We start from the raw sequence: 25,873 nt of genomic DNA, 5'->3' as shown, positions 1-25,873 counted from the left end.
TTTTGTTAAAGTTTACGTTTATTTTTAATTCAAAGAACCAAGGATTCCGGGTTTCTTTCATCTATTTATTATTGTTTAAAAAATAAAAACGCTAAACAAAAAAAACAAAGACTCTATATATATCAGATCTCCTTTTAAAAGTTAAAATTAGTCTCCATGGCAACGGTACGTCAAGTGGGACGACACGTCCTCCGCCCGGGTCACGTGACCACACCGCTGGTTCTGCTGCTCTGCCGTTCCGGAATCTGTGCCGCGGCCGCTGCGCTTGTTATGATAGGAAAATACGAGGGTTCGCGTTGACCGATACACGGCAGGCGGGGAGGAGAAGGGAGCGCGCGACTCTCAGGTAAGCCGTGTGCTGCTGGCCGTGAGCCAAAGGTACCGGGTGTGTTTACCAACCCAAAAAACTAAGACGGCATCGGAACCGCCAGCGAGCGAGCTAGCGACGGCTAAACCCGGTTTGTGGCTGCGCCAGCGGCGGCTGTCCTCATCCTGACAGGCATCCCGCGCTTATCAGCTCTTGTTATTGATCGGGCAGGTGCACACAGTGTGTTTGTGTCCGTAAAAGGCGACTCTTTCCAGGATGTTTTTTTTAACTTTATTAACAAATATTGCACATACAAAATACCAAATACAAAACTCCGCACTCTGTGTGTATAACAATTTTCACGTTCGCCAGGAAAATGAACAAAAATTCAAAAAATCATAATGACAACAATGTAAAACACGGATGTTACGCTCTTTAGCCTGCATGTTTCGGCTATTATTTTCTGTGTCACGGATAGGTATGATTTCTGTCCAGAATAACTGAGCTCGAGACAGACTGACAAACGCGCGCGCGCGCTCACATTATCGATGGGATTACCAGACATTACCTGTGTGCCGTGGAAGGTCAGCACGTCTCCTTCTGAAATATCAGCATATCAGACATATCAACATATTACATTAATGCCCTCAAGTGATTATTCTATTAGTGTAATGTTTGTTTTTATCCACAATGAGGCGCAGGTTTGCGGGTCGAAAGCTACGTCATGACGCTAATGTTAGACTAGGGCTGTGTCCGAATCTACAATTCAAAAATCCAGTGCCCCGAGAAATTTCCCAGAAGTCTCTGCGAAAAACCAGTGTGCATCGATGATCACTAGATCGGGAAATATAGACCACAATGCATTGCATCGTAACACCCCCCCCCCCCCAAAAAAAAAAAAAAAAAAGATTTAAAGGTATTTATTTTAAATCATTGTTTTTGTCTTCAGAAGACAGTGGACTCATAGATAATCTTCACAAAACGCTCATATTAATTAGATCTTAACTGCGTAGAATTGACGTCATATTCGCCGTTTAAAAGAAAAAGTAGGTAGCGTGTCCGAATTGATTCAAAATTCATGGCTGTACATACTCCTGCACTATATCGTTTTTTTAGTAGTTAGGGGTTTGGGTGGGGATTCGGATATACAGTAGCCTAGCTTTTTTTCTCTCTCTTGCTAATTAGGTTTTTTTCCATCTTTTTTCAGTTAGTGAGCTTATTTTCTCTCTGAGTTGCTAAAGTTTAACAGTTTTTAAAGAACATTTTAATGTTTTTATCGCTGTTGGAAGGTCAGAACCACTGATTAATATGAGAACTAGACTAAGTTTTGGCTTCACCCAAGAAAATGGTTTATTTCCGGCTCCAACTAAATGAAGCTAATTCAGTTGCCCTTTTCTTTATTAATACGGATGACGCCCTGTTGGAGCCAGACGATAACAGTAATCAGTGATTGGTCCGAGTCGCTCTAGGTTAACATTTCTACGGCAACCACCCTCGGCAATCAGGAGTGAGCCTTTTGGCAGGCCACGCCCTTCCATTTAAAAGTGGGCTACGTCAAATTAGTCAAATGTGTTGAATGGTGGACGTGGGGGCGAGCAGGCTCCGCCTACTTCTATTTAGACATCTGACCGGTCAGTTTATAACTTGAACTACAGAAAAAATATCATGATAAAAAATGAGGATTATCAAGAAGATGTTAAAAAAAAAGGTATCGGAGCAAGAATGGTCATTCTGACCAATGAATGAGTGACGGCGGTTTATTTCTCTATAGCAGTACTTCCTGTTTGGAACGCCGTGGGGAGGGGTCATTCTGTTGTGACGAACAGCATGCTAACCAGCTCTGAAGGCCGGTGACAAGGACGGGTTGTGTTTGAATCCCTCACTACTTCCTAACCCCTAAAATAACGCCAGAATATCCCGTCTGCTGGATTTAACGTCATTTGGACGCATGCTAAACAACAAATATGATGATGGCCATTTGTCAAAGTATAAACCTAAGTAACATTTTATGAATTAAAAAAAAGTAGTATTTATAAATCCACTGGGTTCTGAGGATGAAAACGTGGAAGATTTATAAATAAAAAAATAGTTTTACAAACAGTTTTTCAAATGACAAATCATTCATACGCAAAGCATTGTGGTCTATATTCCCCAGTCTAGTGAGCATTGATGCACACCGGCTTTTCACAGAGACAATTTCCAGGGCAGTGGATTTTGGATTGTAGCTTGGGACACCCTGAAAAAATGGCAGATGCCTTTTGTTCACCAAGTAGTGAGGGAATTCTTCACTGTCAAAGGACTTCCTGAAGATTTGAATCCATTTGTTAAACATGTGACTCATAATCAGCCAAAAATTAAATTTCCTGAGTTCCAATCAGACAAACTTCGTTTTGAGGATGTGGCTAAATCCAGTAACATCATTACCGTATGTGTGCTGAGATGAGGGCGTGTGCGGTTACGCTAAGTCATGGACACGCAGACGACAGTCATGCTAAAAGTGACTCTGCAGATGGTTCCCATAGATTTAGCAGCTTCATCAGCAAAGCACTTCAGGTTTTAGACTTCAGGTCCCAATGCAACATCACCATGGACACATGGGCTGTGTCTGAATTCCTTCACTACATAGTGCGTATATGGCGTGTTCGCCATTCTCTAGTGCTGTCTGGATTTACAACTCCAAAATCGAAATTTCCCAGAAGTCTCTGGGAAAAACCAGTGTGCATCGATGCTCACTAGATTGGTGAATATAGACCACAATGCATTGCATTTGAAAATTTGTTGCAAAAAAACAAACGTATGTAAATGTATGTTTTTAATAAACAATCATCTTCAGATCACAGTATTAGATCGTACGAATTAGGCTTTCACTTCGTGAAATCGATGATTGATGACGTCATATTTGACGTTTACATCAGGGCTCCAGACTAACTTTTTTCACTAGGAGCACAGTGGCCCCCAACTGAAAATTTTAGGGGCACAACCAGAAAATTTAGGGGCGCATACCGTAAATCAACATGCTAACCAAATCTACTAATTTCCACTGTATTACTAATAAATACTTTAATATTAGATGCAGAAATTACAATGTGCTGTTTCTAATTCAGTGTCACATTTTATTCTGCACTTTTGAAAATGCAACAAGAAGGTAAACAACAGCACCATCGCTGTCATGACAGTACAAATAGTAAACAAAACGGATAGAAATTCATCTTTGTGACACCAAATAGGTGCTGCCAAGATGCACAATAAGCGTGTTTGAGATCACCCAGGTGGATGCAACGCTGCGCAGATCACCTGGTGTGTGACATATATTTTAGCTCCAACATCACCTGTCAATCATCACAAAAATATCAGGAGAAAGGGGTGGGAGCAAGGGGCAAATCTACCCGAACACAGCTGGAAATTTAGTACGGAACTGACTGAAAGCTGCCCTACAGACTACAAAAACCATGTGTCCTGATGGTTTTTGTAGTTGAGTGATTAATTAAAATAATTTAAAATACCAATTGATTAAAATATATAATACATATATCAAAAAACATTCAAATAAATATAAAATATGTCAGAACACAGTACACACTAAGGGGGAGAGGCATATTAAAAATAAATTGAATGTTAAGGACAACTCCAATTTCCTGTTCTCTTTCAGTCTCGCTGCAGATCGGCCTTCATCTCACAACCCCCCCCCCCTATTCTTCTCACAACACATGCTTTGGCCGCCTCACAGATCACGCGAGTGTGTGCTCGCGTTTCATGAGTATGTGCGTGAGTGTGTGTGTCTGCCTGCGTGCGTGTGCGCTCGCGTCTCATTGATTATTTCATTGATCATTGATGTGCCCCTTCCACGTTAAATGTATAAAAAATACGGAGGGAGGGGGAGGCAAATTTACTGGTCGCACATGTGCGACTGGATGTAAAATTCAGTCGCACACTCTCAAATTTTGGTCGCAAAATGCGACCAATTGGTTGCAGTCTGGAGCCCTGGTTTACATCCTTTTTTTTAAAGTAGTGAGAATGGCGTCCGAATTGCTTTTCAAATCCTGCATAATCCAGCACTGTATAGTTTTCTAGTGGTGGGGGTTACCGTGCGAACTCATTAACAGGTCTGTTATCTTCATCAGTGAAATGTTGATTAAGCCATAGAAACCTTTAAGTGGATGCAAAGCTACAGAAGACCTTAATGATGCAGGCGTGCCCCCCCAGAAATCCACCAATCTACATGCACGCCCCAAAACCCAGTTCTGACAAACATGTGATTCCTGTTTTGGTGTGGTGTGGTTCTGTACCTGTGACGGGATCAGAAGATGATCTATGTGAGAATCTTAACGTATGTAAATAAAACCCTTTATGTTCAAAGATCTGGATCATTAACCTTGAGGTTCAAAATAACCGAGTAACCCGAATAATCCGGATCAAAACCCACAACCTCAGACAACAGACGTTTCTTTTGGATCCTGACCTTTTTGGCAAAGCAACGTGTTTCAGATCTGACACCGAGACAGAGTTTACACTGAAATTTTTAAAGCTTTTTATTTAATTTAGAACAAATAGAATCAAACATGAGCGATTAGCCTTATATTAATGCTGACAGAGGGTGGCATTCACTTTTCTTTTTCCAAATCAGTAAATTGGAAACATGAATTCATGTGATCGTTTACATGGTTTCTCAGGACTGCGCAGCATTTCTGCTTTGAAAAGCCGCCTTCTTTAGCTCACACACCGTCCCAAAGCCGCTCCCCTGCTCGGAGACTTGGTTCTCGTGAGTCTGGCATCTCGCTCACACAAAGCAGCCGGATGGACCGCGGTCCGAATTCTCCTCCGGAGCGCAGTCTGTAACAAAACGCCTCCCCTGCCTGCAGACAGGAAGCTGAGAGTCCAGCTGCTCTGCTCAGAGACACGCTTCACTCGGGTAAAGCAGGCAGGCGGTCCTGTTCGCGCTCCAAAGCTTCCTGTGGAGGCAACACCGTCTATGCATGACCTAAACCAGAGCAGTAGTGACCCACGATCGGAATAAAGTGTTCCTATGCACCACGATCAGATCAACAATCGGCATAATCCACCAATCTGCATCGAGAAGAAATGTTGATCTGAATGAGTCTGATGGAGGCAGAGTGTTCTGAACGGCGTGTTTACAGGACGCATTTTTATTTTGATCAGGGGTTCTTTCCGATTACTTTTGTCCATGTAACCAAAGCTAGTGAAAAGCCCCCAATGTCCCCTGTAGAAACCCAACGGAGTTCATTCAGTGGAATGCAGTGATTGGAGGATGTTCAGGTTTAGACAAGTCGTCCACAGAGGACACTTTTCTATTGGTGGAAGTCAGTCACCTCATAAATACTGTTGTTCAACCAGATAATTGTTATGTTTGAAGCTTTTCACTTGTTTTTGGAAATCGTGATAAATGGATGTAATTATTTAGAATATTAAATGAAACGAACATAAAAGAGTTTAGAAAAGCCAACAAACCAAAGCAAAAAGTAAAAATATCAACTTTGGTCCAAATGAATCCAAAGAGGAAAGTTTGCTTTAATTAGAGAGCCAGACGTGATAAAGGATCATTTCTGACACATCCAGTCACTGAATACGAGCCAACAGTGGAAAAAAACCAAGTCTGAGTGGAAAAACCCACCAGAACCAGAACTCTGTGGGAGTGGAAGACATCAGTAAGGAAGGATCGGGACAGAAGTCTGAACCCTTTCACAATAAAAGAGCCATTTGAATGAGTTTCTTGCTATCTAGGGTTACATTTTTCTACAAATAAGTTTTAAGTCTTTTCATTTTAGCCAGCAGCACACCCAAAGTCCTTTCAAAATAAAATCCACCCTCTGTCCTGCTGCAAAAAAAAGCATTAAAAATTCAGAAAAAGCCAAGTCATGTATGACTTTTTCCATCATGAAGGATGGAAGCTTTTATTTTTTTCAGAGCCAAAGAGCCACAATGAAGAACACAGCCTTAGGTTGCAGCCCCATGCTGAGATGCCCTTTGTAGCTGGAGGGGCGGAGCATCCAGGTGAACCGCCGCTTTATCAAAAAGGAAAATTCTGATGCTTCCTCCGGAGGGTTTTTCTCACCTTGATGGCTGGGATAAGATCCGACCCCCCCCCCCCCCCCCCCCCCCGCCAAGCCCACTTGGCTCAGAAAAACGATGGATGGAAAGTTTTAGGACTTAAAGATAAGGAGGATGTTTAGTTTGTTCCCCACAAGAGAAAACCTGATTACAGACATGATCTCATCAGAAATGACTCCAGGTCTCCTTACCAATGATAGTTACCATGACAACGACCCCCCCCCCTTATGGCAGAGAAGGTCCATGATGATTTAAGGTCCAGGAAGGACACAGCAGTGAAACGTCGTTTCCTCTTTAGGCCGTTTGTTTGTAGGATTTCCATCCTTCCCACTGCTGCTGCTGTGTTTGGGTGTCGTTCTGCTGCAGACCCAACATTCCCTTAAGGTCCTGACCTGGTGGAGGATCAATATTCAAGTTCAGTTGGATCAAGACTGCAGATTGCATCATTGGTAACGTGACCCCCCCTGTAGATAAGGCCAGCTCAGTAAATAAGTTCTCTCCTCTCTGCAGACCTCAGTCGGTTTGGAGCTGAGAGGAGGCTGTAGCTAAAAAAAACCAAATTCTCTGCAGACACGGGTCTGGACCCAGCTCTTTGCGCCTGTAAACCTCACAAAGACGCTTCTGATGGCGAAGTCCATGGCCCTGCTAGCCTCCGGGCGCCACATCCCTTACGGATCCACTTTCTGTCTTCTCCCAGTTGGAACCTGCGGATGCCAGACTCCGGGTCTTCCCTGCATTAGGCTCTACGAGGCCGGGATCGACGACGGCTGGCCGCCCCGCAAAACCTTCCGACCCACCATGATGGCGTCCAGTGACGTGGACGTCAGAACCGATGGTACGTGTCTGTTTTTTCATAGATGATCAGAATGGTCCATCTTAATGTTTTATTTATCATTTTGGACGCCTTACTTTTCTTTTTTCGAGCATAAACTCCTAAAACAATCAGAACAGTGTCGGCTAGTCGCTGCAGGAACTCACTCTGGTTGCTTTCACACTGTGAGGACACATTCCTCCTTGGGACACAACATTTCCCGCTCCTATTTGACAGCCACCTGCCGCTTTGGGTGGATCCCAGTTCTCAAAAAAAGACAAACAAAGTCTCCTTGTTGACGTCACTGAAGATCACTCTGGGTCAAAGCAGAGGAGGAAGGACACATCAGCAGAATTGAACTTTTCTGCAGAGAAATGGGAGGTCGCTAGAAATGCAGAGGAGCGAAGAATCGGCCTAAAACATGTAAATAATCTGATTTGAAATGAATAGTTTTCATCGTACAGGAACAACAAAATCAAGAAGAGCTTTTAGGTCAGTGCATCATCATTTAAACATTATTTACAAATAGGGCATCATTTAGTTCTAAATTTACAGATAATATATGAATAGTCCTGGTCTTTAAATAATTAAATTACTTAATTAAATTAAAATACTTTTTTTTATAATCCCTTCTGGATTAAAAAAAAACAAAAAACGTCTAGAAGGACGTCTGCGTTCCATCGATTAATTTCAGCTTTAACCACAAAATAACTGCAAAGGATTGTGGGATTCGGCGTCTTTCCTTTCAGACGGGGAGCAGCAGAGCCCCTTTGGCTTTCAGGGGAGACATGATGTCGCCTCGGGGTCACTTCCTTTCTCATTTCCTGGATAGACGTCGGGAGCAGACGCCGTCCGCCTCCTGCTGTCTGCGTCTTCGTTTCTATCTGCATCATGAAAGGGCAAATATTTACAGTCAGCTGCTTCACAGGAGAGAAGAATGCAGAAGTCACGAGGTGCAGACGGCGCTTTCTGCCTCCTCCGCTGAACTGTTCATGTTGGGCCTGAATGCCAAAGTTTTAATCTTTCCTCGTGTCTTTTATTCTGAAGTTCAAAGGAAGTACCAGTAAAACTCCCAAATATACTGTACCTGTGTTTTCTTTGTGGTTTAGTGGAGGAATGTGGAGTGTTTACTGATTCTCATCCAGTTTTCATAGAATGTAAGTTTTTTTGTGTGGTTCTGAAGATCTGAGCGCCGACCTCCTTCGAAAATCATTTCCACGCTGAGCTCCACGCTCCTCTGAGATCTTTGTCGTGTTTCTACACGTCTGAATGCCTCAGCACTTCACAGAAGTCAAAGTCTGCAGGTCAAAGAGAAACCTTCTCACTTTTGCTTCATTGTTCTCAGACCAGAACCCGTCAGAACTGGACGCTCTGTGTCCGTCTCCTCCCGGGCCGACCCGACCCCAGCGCAACTATGAGCGGATCGGAGGACGAACAGGAACCTCGTACGTCCTTTAAGCCCAGGGAAGCTCTCAGAGCGACTGTAATCAAACCAAATGACCTCCATTTCTTCTCATCTCCGCAGCTTTTTTCAGACTTTGATCCACCTGCTGAAGGGGAACATCGGAACCGGCCTGCTGGGCCTCCCTCTGGCTGTCAAGAACGCAGGACTGGTGGTAAGCACGCTACGCAGGCCCGTCCCAGAACAGAACCGGCCGTTCTGTTGGTGTTTCCACCAGGAGGTGAACCGAGCAGGAAGTTCAGACCATTCCTGAGCCGAGGGAAGGATCCAGTTATGATCCAGTTATGATCCGATCACGATCCGGTCATGATCCGGTCATGATCCGGTCACGATCCGGTCATGATCCAGTCATGATCCGGAGCCCGCTGGCCCCCAGGACGAGCGTTGGTTTTTCGGGTAACCGGACTCTAAGTGGTTGGGGCGTGGCCTTCCAACAAGCTCTCTCTTGATCGTTGAGAGCGGTTGCCATAGAGACTCAGACCACCTCCGAACAATCGCTGCTTACTGACGACGTCTTTCTCCAACATGGCGGCGTCCGTATCGCAAAAGTGCGGCACCTGAATTGACTTGAATTGTTGGAGTTGGGGGGTGGGTCACACTGACTCATTCCAGGTCTCTAATACAGTCAATGGTCGTATGGTAGTTTTCAGCCGTGGTGTCAAACCTATCTGGGTGTAAACCGGTCCTGGTCCTGACTCTGGCTCCTGTTCTGTGTCCAGCTCGGCCCCGTCAGCCTCCTGATCATGGGCGTCATCGCCGTCCACTGCATGCGGCTCCTGGTGCAATGCTCCCACTACCTCAGCGCCAAGTAAGTGAAGCAGCATTTCACTGCCTTCTGTCACCTGTTCCAGGTAAACAAGGACACGGCCTGAGCAGTGATCCACATCCGAGACCACTGAGAGCAGCTTCTTCCTGTTTAATGAGCAAACAAGGAACAGAAGAAAAGACATTAACATCTGAAGCAGGGATTATTTGATCACACCCAAACGTAAAACTACAGGAAAAGTGGTCATTTTCTGACAGATTAGGTTAATCCAAGACAGATTAGCATCTGCAGGTGAGGAGAAGCTGTGGACATTCAGGCTGGACAGTGACGGATCCCCCGTGAACCACTCGGCCGGATTAAAGAGGACATAACAGATCTAGAGCGCCAGCCGAGGCGGGAAAAACTTCTGCCCCAAACAGGAAATGGACAGGAGAGCCTGTGGAAAGAGCGAGGACGGCTGCCCCTCCTCTTTCCGCTTCCATCAGGACTTTTCCAAAGGTCCACCCCCCAAAAATCAGGAGGTGCAGGCTCAGATGAAGGGCTACAGGAGGAAGAATTCCCTCTTTTGTCGTTTCTGACGAGCTGCAGCTGAATTTGCTGCGGGCAGAACGTGGATGGCAGCTCCTGAAGTTCCTGCAGATCTGTGCTGAACCTTTAGCTCTTGAGGTTGGCAGGTTGGGGGTTTGGGTTCATGTCTCCCCCCGTCTGTGCAGGATGAACAGGCCGTCCATGACCTACGGCGAGGTGATGCAGTACGGCATGGAGAACGTCCCGTGGCTCAGGAGGCACTCGCACTGGGGCAGGTGAGGGCTGGTCGTTTACCTGCAGAGAGTCAGTGATGTCAGCTTTGACTAGAACGCCCAAAAGTAAGGAAATGGTCAAACAGACAGGAAAGTCTCACTACTTTTAGAGAAAAAAAACACTTCATTAAAAAGATAACTTTATTTAAATGCAATCATTCAAATAAATTAACCCCAATTTAATCCTGAAAACATCAACAAAACAAAACAAACTATGGAGAATGTTAATAATAGTAAATGAAAGGTCAGACATTGAATATAAAATACTTAGAACACTTTAATAAAAAAACATTCCAGTTATTTGCTGCGTATTTGAATAACACATCTGAATTTCATATTCCTGTTTGACTTAATTAAAAGTCTTGTTTATATTTTTAAACATTATTTTAACTCTATTTATGTCAGAAATGTTTAAAATGTTTCTGAATAAGATTATTGTTACAATAATATAATTTATACTTTTCATTCAAATCTGGGATCATCTTGATATTTTAGCATGAATAAACTCAGGGATTAAACCTTAAATAAAACCTTGAATAAACCTGAGATTAAACATGGGATTAAAGCCAGAGTTAAACCTGCTATTAAATCTGGAATAACCACACGATTAAACACGGGATAAAATCTGGGATAAACTCTAAGATTATATTTGGGATGAAAGGTAGAATAAACCTGGAATAACACCTAGGATTAAGTATGGGGCTAAATCTAGGATTAAACCGGCGAAAAAACAATGATTAAATCTAGAACAAACCCAGGATCAAATCTGGAATATAATCTTTGATCAACCTGGGATTATACCTGGGATGAACCCTAAAATTATATTTGGGATGAAATAAACCTGGAATAATTTATTCCAGGTTTATTCTACCTTTAAATATGGGGCTACATCTGGGATTAAACAGTGATTAACCTAGAACAAACCCATGATAAAATCTGGAATATAATCTTTGATCAACCTGGGATTAAATTTTGGATAACATTTAGGATTGAGTATGGCAATAGATCTGGGATTAAACCTGGATTAAAGCTGGGAATAGCTGCAGTGGTGATACATTTACAAACGTTTACATTTATAGCATCCCATTTTCATGTTCGACGTGTTTCTGCTTGACGTGACCCAAAATCCCTATATTTAAATGTTTATGCTAATAGAGGAGATTTGGAAAATCTTACAAGTAAAAACAAAGAATCAGAGGTTAAGAGTGGAAAATCCCCCGTTTCCCAGAAGAGTCAGTCTGCTGAGGTCAAACGTTTCTTGACCCGCGTTGACCTTCATTGATGGTTAAACTTTTCCTAAAGTACTTCACGATGGGGGGGGGGTTGTTTTTCTTAAGGATTCTGCAGTTTTTTGTTCTCGTCTTTGAAAAATCAATCAGCCGCTTCAACTGATGCTGAATTTTTTTTCTTCCTCACTTCTCTGCTGTCTTTGTGTCTCAGGAGGACGGTGAACACCTTCCTCATCATCACTCAGCTGGGCTTCTGCTGCGTCTACTTCGTCTTCCTCAGTGACAACGTCAAGCAGGTCTGTATCTCAGCCGCGCACGCCGCACTCACCGCGCACGCCGCACTCACCGCGCACGCCGCGCTCTTCCTCTTCTTCTGCAAGAGTTTGACCGCATCTTGATGAAGGCTGTTTTCTGCTGAGCCCCAAAACGCTGAGAGGAAATCCATGTTTTTATCTATTGAAGAAATCCGCGACAGCGGCCGGTCACATGCAGACGCCTCGGTGACGGTTTCCATAGGTTATGTAACAGGGGGGGTGGGGGGGTCAACCTCAGATGGAGATTTCCGTAAAGAAGGTTTGGAACTGGTGACTCCACAGTTTCCTGAAGTGGAGTTAGAGAAAAAACCTGAGGTTTCCAGGTGGTTATAGCAGCTCCGCCCTCCACGCTTCAGTCAGGGGTCACCCACGCAGAGCCTGCAGTTTTGCCCCCCCCCCCCCCCCCCCCCCCTCCCCGCTCCACCATCGTCCGTTCACCGTCTTTGCTTTAACAGCCGTCAAAGTTGCTGCTTGACGCTCGTCAAAAAAGCGCGTTAACCCGGAGCTCCCGCCACGTGTGGGAGGAGCTTACACCTCGTCCCGGAGAAGGCGGACGACGAGAGATCTGGTTTTCATAGCCGCTGCTCCTCTACAACCAGTGGGAGGGGCTTATAGCAGTGTGAAAGTCTGGACAGGATACGTTCTGACATCCCCTCATTCTCTGACTCTTTAAAATATATATATTTCCTTTTTACAAAATGCAATGTCTGTGGAAAAATCTTGGAAGGCAGATGAAGCTTCGTTTAGAGCTGCACGGTTTTTAAAAAAGAACAAAAAATGCAGTTTGGCTTCTATGTAGGCCGAGTAAATTCCAGAGACTTTTGACAAAAGTGACAGCATTAAGATGAAAAAGCTAATTCAATTCAATTTTCAATTCAATTTTATTTGTATCGCCCAAATTCACAACAACAGTCGTCTCAATGGGCTTCATATCGGTGATTGTAAGGTAACCATACAATAAAAAAGGATCATAAATGCATAGAATTCAATAGGATAGTACTAAACTTTAACTAAACAGACCAAACTAAACTGGACATCCCTGCCCTCAGACCCTCCTTAGCGTTAAGGAAAAACGCCTTAAAAAAACAGATTCCGGAATAAACAAAGAAACCTCAGGGGTGTCCACATGAAGGAGGGATCCTCCCCCAGGACGGACAGGCGATTTACCAGAACTCAAAGAGAAGAATTTACTTATCTAAATCTACAACTACACATTTAAAGTCCAGCAGACGAGCTTCATCCAGATGGGTGGGGGGACAGTCAAAGGCGCGAGACGAGCTGGAGACAGAATCCACAGCCAGGTGTAGGAGCAGGAGCAGAGGTGAGCCAAAGACGAGGTACACGGTCAGGAACTGGAGCACGGATGAACCAACTGGAGTCTGGAAGCACTCCCACTCCCCAGGAGGGGAGAGGAAAAGAGGGACAATACATGAATCACTTCACCAGACAGAGGGAACTAAATGATGAATAATAATCAAGAATAGAGAAGAGAGGGCAGAACCCCAGAGCACCATAGTTACCCCAGCTTCAACTTCTAGCAGCCTTTTAAAAGAAATAGTTATTAAGTTTAATTTAAACAAATTAACATTAAGTTAAATAATCTCTGAATACTAACTAGTCTGACAATAAGCCTGTCCACAGAGGAATGTTTTCAGTCTAACTTTGAATGTAGAAACTGTGTCGGGCTCTCTTCCATGAGCTGGGAGTTTATTCCATAAAACAGTAGCTTGATGACAAGCCAGCAGGTACTTCCTGTTTGGAATGCCAAAGGCGGAGGAGTCCCTCAGTCCAGTTCTCATATACAGTCAATGGTTTGAACAAAGCCTCAAGAAGCACGGCTGTTTTATTTTTCCATTAGAAACCAGCGGATTTGACTTCATTATTTCCGATTCTTTAGTGTGCTTTTATTCTGAAGGCTTTCAAAAAAGGGATGCAGCTTCCTGCCACTAGGTGGCAGCAACCAGCTGCCTTTTTGTCTAACTCATTAAATAAGATTTAGTAATTCATCAAACAAAAGCTGTCTTTCTTTTTGAAAACTTTAACTAAATGAGAAAACAGTTTTTTAGAATGATTATTTTGAAAATAATTGACTAATATACAGAAATAGAGAAAATCAGAAACCACAAAGAGCATCAATAAATGATTGGAACCAGTCAGGTGTAGTTTTTACTGTGATTTAAAAGATCGAGCTGCTTTGGTGTTTCCTATGAGTATTCATGGATTTCAGTTTCCCTCCTTTTTCTGGGTTCTGGTCTGAAGCGGATCGGGTCTGCGTGACCCTCTGTAGACCATTTCTTATTGGCATTCTTCTTGAGATGCGGGTTACGCTGCCCAAGACCTGAACCACTGTGAGTGGAGCTGTGGGGGCATAAAGATCAGCTCCACCTCTGCATTTAAGCAGACACCATCACATGATCAGAAAATTCAGATGACAGCATCTCCGTTCCTGATTGGCTCTCTCTCCCCCCCCCCTCAGGTGGTGGAAGCAGCCAACGCCACCACCGGGAACTGCCACGCCAACTACTCCAACCAGACGGCGGTCCTGATCCCCAGCTTCGACTCCCGCCTCTACATGCTCTGCTTCCTGCCCTTCATCATCCTGCTGGTCCTGATCCCCAACCTGAAATTCCTGGCCCCCTTCTCGCTGCTGGCAAACGTGGCCATGACCGCCAGTTTGGTCTTCATCTACTACTACTCGCTGACGGTAACCTCCGCGTTTCTGTTCCACGCAGACGCCACCCCAGCTGCAGCTGCAGAGCCGCAGCCGCGGAAATCAATCATTTGGAAATAAAACTTCTAAATCAATCAGTTGAGAAAGAAAAGGGAAAATAATGAAAAGATTTTATATTAAAAAAATAAACTAAATAAGTGAATGAACACATGAAAACTCAATATGTCACATTATGTAACTGCATAATATCTGGCGTGAGGAGACTCTCATCTCTGATGCTTCTGCTTACCTGTGAACCCATCACCTGATTGGTTAGCAGGACACCTGAAGGAGTCAGCTGTTCTGCTCTTTGAATAGAAGACTAGAAAGAAATGTGGCCTAAAGGTGTTTAGGAGCTCATCCCATTCGATCTATAGTTTGTACCAGGAAAGGCATGTCCATCAGGTTTTTTTAGCCCGACCCGATTCTTTTGATAAGAATCCGTCGAGTCCCAGTCCAAGACTGTAAGACCTGAAAAATAAAGGAATGAATCGAATAAACGGATCCAGGTTTCATCTACTTTTTATTGACTTTTTTTTATTATCGTTTAACAGTTAAACAGCTTTTGTAAAGTAACATCAACCATTAAGTAAAAGTAATCAAAGTACGAACAAGAAAAAATAGAAAATATTTAGTCATGTGAGAAAAAAATCTTCAAATAAAAATGTCTTCCAAAATCATTGCTGTAGCATAAATATGACGAGTTTTCATGATTAGCATATATCAGCAGAGTCATTTATTTGTTTTACATGTTTTTTAGAAGATCATAGATTTTTCTTTTATCACTCTTTACTGGAGTTGGCACTTTGTAGACGGTCCCTTAGCAGCCGTCTGGCAGTTTAATCATCAACAAAGAGAAAAATCTGCTCTTTTTTTCTGAAATGCTTTGGAAGATCATTGTTTGAATGAAGACAAACCAATACAAACACTTCCCGTCCATTTGAAATGTTAGTTATTGAATCTGTGAATATCTTGAAATGTTTTTGTGCGTCTTCTGCTCAAACTGCTGCTCTTTACGGAAGTAAAATGTCTTCGTCCCTTCATGATTTATTTGTCATAATACGCCGCTGATCATAATAATATAATGAATAAATAAATGTCCCTCTGATAAACATCTTTAATTGGATTATGATCGTTTGTGCTGGAAGTTCTCCTCCATCGTGTCTCAGACATGCATCCAAACTTATTTACCTGAAACCTATCAGGATTTTATTATTTGTTGACACTGTTTTGATGAAATCTTTTCGTTGCCGACTCATAGATGAACATCATAAGAGGCTTTCACAGCGGGGAAGGTGGGGATTTGGTGAACGACTCGTTTTTGCGTCACGTGGATCAAAGTTACCTTTCCTTCATCATCATGAAAGGAACATGAAATGTTTTTTTCTTGTTTTTCTTCTGCCGCGTATGGAGCAGAACTTGTTCATCAGAGGGTGTTGGTTGTCCTTCGTTGACACATTTAACGACCGGCACCGCGTCATGACAGCGCCACATAAACGGCAGCGCTTCTCTCCCACGATTGCATTAAATAATTGCTACAGGCTGCGGTAACTGTCAGGCTTTGGCCAGCAAATGATTCCCGGAGCGCCAGGCTGGGCGTCCTCTTTGCACAAGGCCTTATTGAATGTGATTGGCAATTATACATGGAGAGGACCTCTTGACTGCTGATGTGATGTGTAGTGAGAAAACAATTTTGTGGTATCTAGGTGAGCCACCAAAGAGCTTTGTTTTTTATGATATAACGGAGGATTTCTGCTCTTTTTTTCTCTCTCCGTAGAACATAACATATCCCATCAACCTCCCCAAGGTTGGCCACGCCAAAGACTACCCTCTGTTTTTTGGGACGGCCATCTTTGCCTTTGAAGGGATCGGAGTGGTACGTGAACGCACCGCAGGACGTGACCTTTCCACAAAACCCTACAAAACAGAGACGAATCTCAAACTATTTTATTAAAACTATCAAACATTTAACATTTTCTTAGCTAAAAGTCATATAAAACTACAACTCATGCATGAAACTGGACTGTTGTATAGGAATGTTGCCTTATGGAGTTCCACAGGGATCAATGATTGGCCCACACTCTTTTTTTGTTTGTTATTATGTTTACTAAAAAAATTTCCACTGTAACCAGATCCACGTATCAGTTATTTTATTATTGATGACAAAAATAATTAGAGGTTTGAAACAAACTTATAGATATTGCAAATGTATGCTTTTCCTGGTAGGACTTAAAAAAGTTTTTCGCAAACTAAAAGTCATCAAATATCAGATTTACAATAATGATAATAAAGTTTATGCATATATATGTAGATATAATAGTATAAATAATTATAAATGTAATTAAGAGTCAATTGTTTATGCATTTAAGGAGTCGAAAATCAAATGAAATGTTCTTTTTATTTCAAAGTCCATATGTTCGATTTGTGTTCCTGAAACATTTCATTTGCTTTTATTTGTTCTCCTGATTGATTCCAATGTTATATTCCTCAGTGGTTCATATATATATTATATTACATTGTTCTATTATTCCATAAATAGAAATAACATTAGAATGATGTGAATGTGAGAAATACATTTCACGGGTTGTAAAACCATTTTCCCATCAGTGAGAGTTGGCTAAACGGTACAGTTCATTATGAGTGACAGGGAACAAACCTTCTCATTGTTATTGGTATAAATCAGATTTATAAATATTTGTTTCTTCTGAAGCCCCTTTGGTCACAAATCCTGTACATGCTGCGTGTTTGTTTTCATGCAGGTTCTCCCCCTGGAGAACAAAATGCAGAGGCCTGAGAAGTTCTCTCAGGTTCTGTATTTGGGGATGGGCATCGTGACCTTCCTCTACATCAGCCTGGGGACCATCGGGTACATCTGCTTCGGACAGCACATCGGCGGCAGCATCACTCTCAACCTGCCCAACTGCTGGTAAGACCCAACCTCCGGACGATCAATCTGATCCCTCATGGCGTCCGAACGCTTCCCGTTCACTCGGAAGAGGAGGAGACGCTCTGTAATCACATTTGAGAGACTTTTAAGGGGAAATGTTAGGATTTTTGAGCACACCAGGTGTTCCACAGGCACGAAAAAGTCCTATGAACAGATTGTATTATCCTCAGATATTACCAACACATGTATTTACGACCAGAAACTGATTTACATAAAACTGTTTTTGTGTCCGGCACATTGTTTATTTGTTAAATTCTTAAATAACCCCTTGATAATAAAACCTATCAGTGAGTTGACCTGTTCTCTAGCGCCACCATCAGGTCAAGCTTTTAAATTAGAATTAATGTATCTTGAAAAGTTTTTTATACAAATCCTCTCAAATTTCCTGACAACATTGATGACCACAAGAGTTTAAACCTTATTGGTTTTGGGGATGATATGACCTTTGCTGTAGCATTTCTTAAAAGAAGTTGTGATGTCCTGCTCTTTCAAGACAGTTTATAATTTTAAAATTAGCCATATAAACTCATATTAAGGTATATTAATCTGATATTTTGAAGTATATCTTAAAATAAAGCTTTAGGTACATGTCTGTTCATATGGTCATACATTCAAACTATCCTTATTTCTAGACCAATTAAAATACACATTTCAGGTGAAGTTGTCAAAATTCCAAATAAAAAAAAACTAGCTTCATCAGAGATGAGACGTTTTTAAGCTCCTTTGACTCTAAAAGATGTTTAATAGTCTCAGCAAATTGTTGAAAAGTTACTAAGTTAGTTTGTTTTATATCAAGTGTGAAAAGATATTTAAAGTAGAAACCAGGCAAAAATACTTGATATTTTGTGGTTTTGCCGGGAAATGCCTAAAGCACTTGAGGGTGAAAGATGTTCAACGAGCAAACTGACACAAAAAAGCTGTATTTGAATTAACAAAGGTGCCACCATCAGGTCAGACGTTCAGATTTAGCGTTGGTGGATCTTGAAAATCTTTCATCCAAGTCTTTTCTAATTTGGGATTCATGACTCACAGAATGAAGTTCTTCTCCTCACCCCCCCCGCTTACGTATCAACTCAGGTGTGGGGATGTTAAGTCACACACAGACAGACACATTTTACACGGCTAAAACAGCCTGGGGTCAAATTGACCCCAGAAGAACAGCAATGCATGGAATATGTGTTCAGCACATTGGATCATGATAATTTTATGCTTAATCAGTTTTCCCCATCAAATTAGGAAAAGTTATGAAATATGAAGCAAAAAAAAGTGAACTATTAATTTTTGGATAATACACATAGAATGGGGTCAAATTGACCCCAAGGACAATAGGAGGGTTAAAGATGCTAAGCATTTAAAGATGTTCTGGGTGTTTTCTAAATTCCGGCTGTCTCTTTTCCTCAAACATGCTCAGGTAGAGATGTGTTAAAGTTTCAGCTCGTTTTCAGTCCGTCCTGCTCACATGCTTTCATGCTGCCTCTAAAAGTCACGTGGACTCTGTGAGGCTGGTCTCCATCACCACATTTCACCACAACTCATGCGTGCTGGAGGAGCTGACGTTGGATTTGTTCCTGCGCTTCTAATGAGGAAGTGTTGTCTTTGTCTCTCAGAGGATCTAGTTAGGATGTTACTGAATGAATTTGTGTTTAATCTAATTTGCAACAGCCAGCCTCCAACTGCTCGTATTTGAACACAGAAGCTCCAAATGAATATAAATGATCGGGGTGGAACGCTTTCCGTCTCCGGGGCTTCACAGCAGCTTAATCCGGCCGCGGCTGAACTTCTTCTTGGTAAAAAAAGGACTTTCTTCAGCTGAGCTTTTTGCTGCCCGCAGTAACTTCTCAGTTCTTGTGTTGTGCAAACAAACTGGCTTTGATGTATCTGTAAATGTCGACTCCAGCATTTCCTGTAGACCAGAGTTTTTTTCTAGCCAAGCACATTTTAAGGCTCTTGAAAAATAATCTGCAGAGTTTGATGTTCTTTCAGATGTAGCTGCTTCATAACAGCTTAAATTGAAGATGTTAACTCTGGTGGTTTAGCTTAAATGCACATCACGTTTGTAGGAACATAACGCCGTGTGCATTTGAGCGGTTATCACACTGTTCTGGCTGTCCAAAACCATCCAGTAGGGGGCAGTGTGCCCTGTTCTTTATTGGTTTACCATCCACCAATAAATGAAAGAAGAAGAAATGAAGTCGTCTTTAAGAGCTGAAGATGTATTTTATATTTTCCGCTGTTTTTAGAACAAAGAGATGTTTGCAGTTTTTCTTTACGTTGTGTTTCACAAACAAGACATTTAGCATTTTCTCGTATTACTTCAATAAAGTTCATAGTCTTTATTGATAACTGACTTCTTAGGTTCTTCTGTTATCAGACAGGGTTGTGGTTTTTTTTCCACATACCTGACATGTTTCGACAGACGTCTCCCAAAGACAACGGCGCCGCAGCAAACGCCGCTCCAACAACAGAAACGTTCCGCTTGAGGTCCTTTCCTTAAGTGACTGACCTTGGGCCAGTCCAGAGAGACTCTGAACGCTCACACCTATTCTGAAGTTCAGGTGGAAGAAAAGCTGTTGTGTGATTGGCCGTTCTGCAAGGATGATGATTGGCTGACAGAAATCTTTGTGAAACATATTTTCATTTTTTTTCTCTCTGGTCACATGTCCACACCTTTTCATTTCCCCTTGTGTGTCTGCACTCCACGCTTTTGATTGACCATCAGGTTCCTAGAAAGACCTTACTGGGCATGCTCAGGGCTTGTTGCTCCGCCTCTTTGCATTTGATTTTCCCTCTTATTAGAGGCGATTTCGGTATAACCGACATATCGTGTCAGCAAACACTCTGTCCATCAGGTTTTTAAAGAATTTGAGCACAGATGAAGACGAAGCAAGAAAATATTTTAAATGAAGTGATAAAAAAGTAGAAAAACACAGACCTACTAATTGAAGATATAACGGGGGGAGGTAACGATGGAGGTTTTGCTTGGTTGCATGAAGTCCGGCATCCTGGCTCAGTCTGTAATGATGACATCAGATTGATTCATCACATGTTAGTAATCAAATACGCTGTCTTCTAAGACTACTGAACGCCATAGATTAGCTGTCAGGTATAGTGAAATGAGGGTCTTGTTCCGACCTAGTCTCTACTTTGTCTCCGATAACAGGATGTACCAGGCTGTCAAGCTGCTCTACTGTTTTGGGATCTTCATCACCTTTGCCCTGCAGTTCTACGTTCCCGCAGAAATCATCATCCCTTCTGTCGTGGCTCGCTTGTCGGGGCGATGGGAGACGGCGGTCAGCCTGGCGCTCCGTATTCTCCTGGTCATCTTCACATGTGAGTAAACGCTCTGTAGACTCTGAAGGTCTGCTGTAGCTTATTGATACTGAAACGGCTTTGAGGCTTTTGTGATGATGCTTCTCTGTCAGTAAAATAAGGTTTCAGCTGATGATCTGGATCAGCTGACAGATGCATAAAGAAGTTGGTGCCTTTAGCAAGGCGGGTTCCTCAGAACGGATGTTCTTTGTGTGAACGGCTGGTTTGATCCTCTTTGTTTCCTCTTGTCTGTTCACTGAAAGGATTGGATCGTCACACAGTCTACTTTTAGTGAAGTTGCACAAATGGAACCTTTTCTGTAGTCTAAACATGTAAAGAAATGAATTTTTATGAGCGATTGTGTGAGTCAGCCAGTACTGACTGGAGACAAGACATTTGACAGGTGAAGCTTTTTCCACAGGTGTGTGTAAGACATCATGGACAAAGTAGACCAGACGTTTGTGCAGTGAACTTTTAGAGATGGTGCTAAATCTAGCTGCTAAGAAAAAGAAAAAGACCTCACCGCACAGAAAACGTTTTTCGGGGAACGAATAGATTTAGCATTTAGTGGAAGAACATAGACGCAGCAACACGTACGACTTTGATGGCAATATACGAAGCATACCATTATCATGACAGTCATCGCAGTAAGGTGTACAACACTGATGACGGTTAACGTAGCATAGCGCACGACTGTCATGACAGTAAAGTCTACAAGGTAAATGCAGTAATGCGTACGACCATGATGACCGTGAACGCGGAAAAGTGAAAGACCATTAGGACAATATACCGCAAATTTGTCATTATCGCAATATCCAGCTCTGCAATATGCATATCGCAAAAGACGGCGAAAATAGCTATAAGTCGTAAACCTTAAATGTGTTAAAACAATCTTATGGCAGCTTGAGGCATTTAACGAATCCAAAAATCCCTTAATGCATTTGACCAATCAGATGGATGCCTTCACGTTGTTGACCAATCAGATGGAGGCCTATTATGTTAGATGTTTGTCACCTGTATCAACGAGGGTCATTTGGAGTGTAATTTTTGATCCGTTGCAATGAAATGGGAATGATGTTTTTGGTTATTTTGCTATTTGTTTAAATACCGCAATTTGTATCGTTATCGCAATATTAATCACTAATATTGCATATCGCGAGTTTTCCTCATATCGTGCAGCCCTAAAGACCACGATGGTATTGAAAGGTGTAAAGCATGACGACAATGAACCTAGAAAACGTCATGCCCTTAAATCTAATATGAACATAAACATATCGATAAAGCCCACACGTTTAAATTAATGGACGGCCGTGGTGCAGTAGTAAAGCGGTAGACATCTGATCGGAAGATTCCAGGTTCGATTCCCGCCTTGCCTGCTCATGCGTCGTCCTAGGGTGAGACACTGACCCCCCCCACCTTGCCTCTGGTGGAAGGTTGTGAATGGGTGAATGTGACTGTGACTGTAAAGCGCTTTGGGCCTTCAAGGAAGGTATAAAGACACTAGACAAGTATACGCCATTTATGATTTATTAACTGGAATCTAGCACGAAATGCCAGTATGTTTACATATTAAGGATTTTCTACTCAATAATAGTCATGTGACCAACAGGAGAATACAGAAACGTCTTGATAATGTGTGAGTATGTAAAGACCAAACCAAAGGCCTTTAACTTATATAAGCGGTGCAAAGAAAGTTTGAAGAACTTTTTTTTGTGATTGAGTTTGTGCTTGCTGTATTTGATTAGTTCTGTAATGTTAAAAAAGTACTTTCTCCCACTTCCCTCTTAGGCTAAAATAGACCCAACTCTCCGTCTTATTACAGCACAGTTCAAAAGCCATCGTCCATAATGCCATTGGGAGTTCATTAGCGCCTGTGGTTACTTTCAGAGTTCTAAAGTGGCCTTTAAAGCTGGATGATCTGCTTCTCTGTGAAAACATCTCCAGCTCATTTCTTCATATTTAGCTTCCAAGCAGGCTGCCTTTCTTGTATGTTTCTGAAAGCTTCTCCAAGTTTGTTCTCTGCTCTTGAAGCGCCTTTAATTCGCTCTTTATCAGTGGAGAACCGAGAAAGCAGCCTCTCCATGTTCTGCTGTCCAAACGCGGACCGGCTAAACGTCCCCAAAGGGTCCCCAAAGAGAACGGCAGAGAAAACCCCCCAGGCCTTTCTTAAGTAGTCAAACATGAGACGTTGAGGCGAATCGCTAACGTCTGTTTTCGTGGCTTCTGCTCACAGGTCCAAGAGCCAAAGTATCTCTGCGGAGGCCGTTCAACACGCAGTATGGAAAGACTTAATGGAACTCACTGTTTGTCTGTAAACTGGAATAGATTTTTTGTACTTTTCAGCTCTGATCTGTTGGTTTCAGTCTGAATCCGTTTTGAACTCCTAGCTCAGTTTTCCGAAAATCGTGAGCATTTTTTTTTGAGTGGCTTTTTTGAAGTGTTTCTTACGGAGCCCGGGATCTGACATGGGTCAAATAATTAAATAAACAAAACGTTCCCACAAAATAATATTTCATTCCCACAGAATAATTAATGCGTGGGAACGGAATCATATTCTGATATACATTTATCCTGTTGTCTTTGAATGCACCAGGGACACGTTGATTGGTCGAGATGCATTATGGGATATGTGTGATGCATGATGGGATACGTAGCATGTAGCCTTTGGATGTAAAGTGGCTGCTAAAGAGTATATTAATAAAAGACAAGTCCTGAATATTTTTATTCCTATCCGACCCTAAACTACAATATCCCATAATGCAGCTGGCTGTCCGTCTACCGGCCAGCCAGCTGCCCGAATGCTGACAAGACGAGCAAAAGAGCTCCACGGCGGGCCGGAGCTTGTAGCACATTGCTCATGGCTCGAGTGATCTATGTCCGGAGAATCGCTGCGGTATGGGGAAGCAGGAAGCTTGGGCATCCTAAATATTATGATATTTTTCTGATTTTCATCAAGACAATAACAGATCGATTATTCTTGTTTTTATTTTCCCCTCTTGAACGAATGTGGGTCACAGAGACACGGAAGTAGCGGCAGAAAGCGGCTTTTGCGGCAGGACGGACGGAGATCGTACCGGGATGAATGAACGCAGACATGGAGACATGATTAACAATGCTTTAGTGCTTTTTAAAATACAAATATATCTGATATCTAAACATCCTCAGTGTCTTCCATCCAATGTAATGAGACACACACAGACAGAAATGTGAAGGTATCTGCTGACATCCGTGTTTATGAATGACTAATTACGTGAATAATTATTTCGTTTGCACAAATTATTTCGAGGGAACGGAATATTATTTTGTGGGAACAAGATACTAATTTGTGGGAACGGAATATTTATCATTTTACTCATGTCAGTTCCCGGGGTTCAAATCCACCTGCTGAGTAAGCAGGTTCATCTCCAAGAGTCACTTTGTGAAACACTTCCAGGCTTCTGCTTGATGGGACAGGTTCCTAATTCGGCCCCCCAACACATCTGCTCTCATCCCACTTCCAGGCAACAGAATCCCCCCACCCCCACCCCCGCTCCTGCGTTTGCTATTGATCCCCATTCAGCCGAACTGCTGATTCTCGGACTCTCTCTTCATCTGCTGACGCTCCGGTCTGATGTGGAGAGGCGCCGCCGTGCCGCTGCAAAGGCACCTTGATGCTCAAGGCCTTTACTCCACATTCATTTAGAAGTACACTACATAACGGCCAACACTGCACACACCACACACGTACCCCCACCCTACATGCTCAAAGCCTTCGTACCAATCGTCCTCACAGGTGGATACAGGCCGTCTTTGGGTGAAAAATGGTCAAATCTGTAAAAGAATATCAAGGTTGTAGACTCCTCCGTGAACCCTCAGTGTTTTTTCTGCGGGTGACATGTCGTAGTGAACACTTCAACAACACGTAGGCATAAGTAAGGGGGAAGTAGGCGAGAAAAAAAAACCTGCAGGCAAGGATCCTGTTGGTGCTGTTCACGCGACATGTGCACGCTTTTTGACTGTTACAAATAAAGAAATTAGACATTCAGAGTGGGATTTGTGTAGTCATCCTATAGGCCTCCTACGGGCACTTGTGTATCACGTGCACAACCCGTGCATGGAGCATTTCTATATCAGTCAGGAACCAGAACACAAACCTTACTAATGACTAGAGTGAGGCGTAAGGACGGCGTACAACAACAACACCCATATGTCATAAGAGTGTGGAACTTCTTTATACGTACGAAAACTTCAAGATACACTTACCACACACAAGACAACGGTACCTTCCATTGTCATGACGTCCCTTTAAGTAGCTGTATGAGCCATAAGGCAACTGCTAGACACACCTGGGCTCGCCTTAAGATGCAGCCGCTTCTCTGTATGACCCTTCTGACCCGGACCACCCAAAAACCTGCAGAACCTGCATGGGTCAACCCCCGTATGTGTGCATGCGACTAATGCTACGTTGATACTGGGCTTTCAAGGCGCTGAAGGTGGGCTCTTATGCTCTTTTAGCATATGGTGTACACACTGGACGGTTGCTACCCAAGACTAGCGTGTCTTGGTGCGAAATGTGGAAGCTGTGCAAATCTTGTGAATCTTGCTTCAGGCTTTTCCTTTCACCGCTCTATTCAGATCTAGGAAAGATCTGGTGTAGTAGTATTTATTCATGTTATATCACGGTCCGGGTGAAGTCTCTATTCTGATTGGCTGCTGGGTGTGCATTAAAAAGTGCTTAAAAAGTGATAACTGCACGCCCCAAAAAGTAGTTCTGGTCACCTATCTTAAATCGTCTGTATCACTGCACCTCCTTCTTTAAAACAGCCTTTATCTTCATCATCTGGACAAAAACAAGCGGTAAGAGGAGAACTTTCTCTCTGAACTGATGCTTTATTTAAAGCATCGGGACGATTAGCATATATATATTGCTTAATCTTGACTGCAGCAGTTGTGCGGCGCCTTGTTACGTTACCATGACAAGGCGCCGCACCACGTAACAAATTGTCCGCTTTTCTTGAAAAAAGCGATCCAAATCAGAAAAAAATAGAATTAAGGACTAAAAACTGGTTAATATTTATTTCTTTTGTAAGTGACCATGGTATAAGCGGGTTAATGGCCTTCGAAGTGTGCATTATCACTTTTTTAACGCACATCGCGGCGGAGGACGGTTCAG

General features: G+C 42.7%; 1 protein-coding gene across 2 annotated transcripts in view; it reads left to right on the top strand.

Annotated features, from left to right (window-relative positions):
* Window positions 1-160: 160 nt before the first annotated feature.
* Window positions 161-25,873, top strand: part of slc36a1 (solute carrier family 36 member 1) — a 50,102-nt gene continuing 24,389 nt past the window's right edge. The window contains exons 1-11 of one of the 2 annotated variants that reach the window (XM_011480567.4): window positions 161-346; window positions 7,071-7,208; window positions 8,530-8,629; window positions 8,710-8,800; window positions 9,366-9,454; window positions 10,126-10,215; window positions 11,653-11,737; window positions 14,232-14,459; window positions 16,243-16,341; window positions 17,225-17,391; window positions 20,573-20,742. In XM_011480567.4, the coding sequence (XP_011478869.1) occupies window positions 7,172-7,208; window positions 8,530-8,629; window positions 8,710-8,800; window positions 9,366-9,454; window positions 10,126-10,215; window positions 11,653-11,737; window positions 14,232-14,459; window positions 16,243-16,341; window positions 17,225-17,391; window positions 20,573-20,742 (1,156 nt within the window). In that variant the 5' untranslated portion in view covers window positions 161-346; window positions 7,071-7,171. Of the gene's footprint in view, window positions 347-6,676; window positions 6,823-7,070; window positions 7,209-8,529; window positions 8,630-8,709; window positions 8,801-9,365; window positions 9,455-10,125; window positions 10,216-11,652; window positions 11,738-14,231; window positions 14,460-16,242; window positions 16,342-17,224; window positions 17,392-20,572; window positions 20,743-25,873 lie in introns of those variants that run through there. The other variant, XM_078954431.1, reaches the window with a different exon arrangement.

This window comes from Oryzias latipes, chromosome 10 (assembly GCF_053564925.1).
Source record: "Oryzias latipes strain Hd-rR chromosome 10, Olatipes_Hd-rR_3.1".
Classification (NCBI taxonomy): Eukaryota; Metazoa; Chordata; class Actinopteri; order Beloniformes; family Adrianichthyidae; genus Oryzias; species Oryzias latipes.
This window is presented reverse-complemented; position numbering and strand designations above follow the sequence as displayed.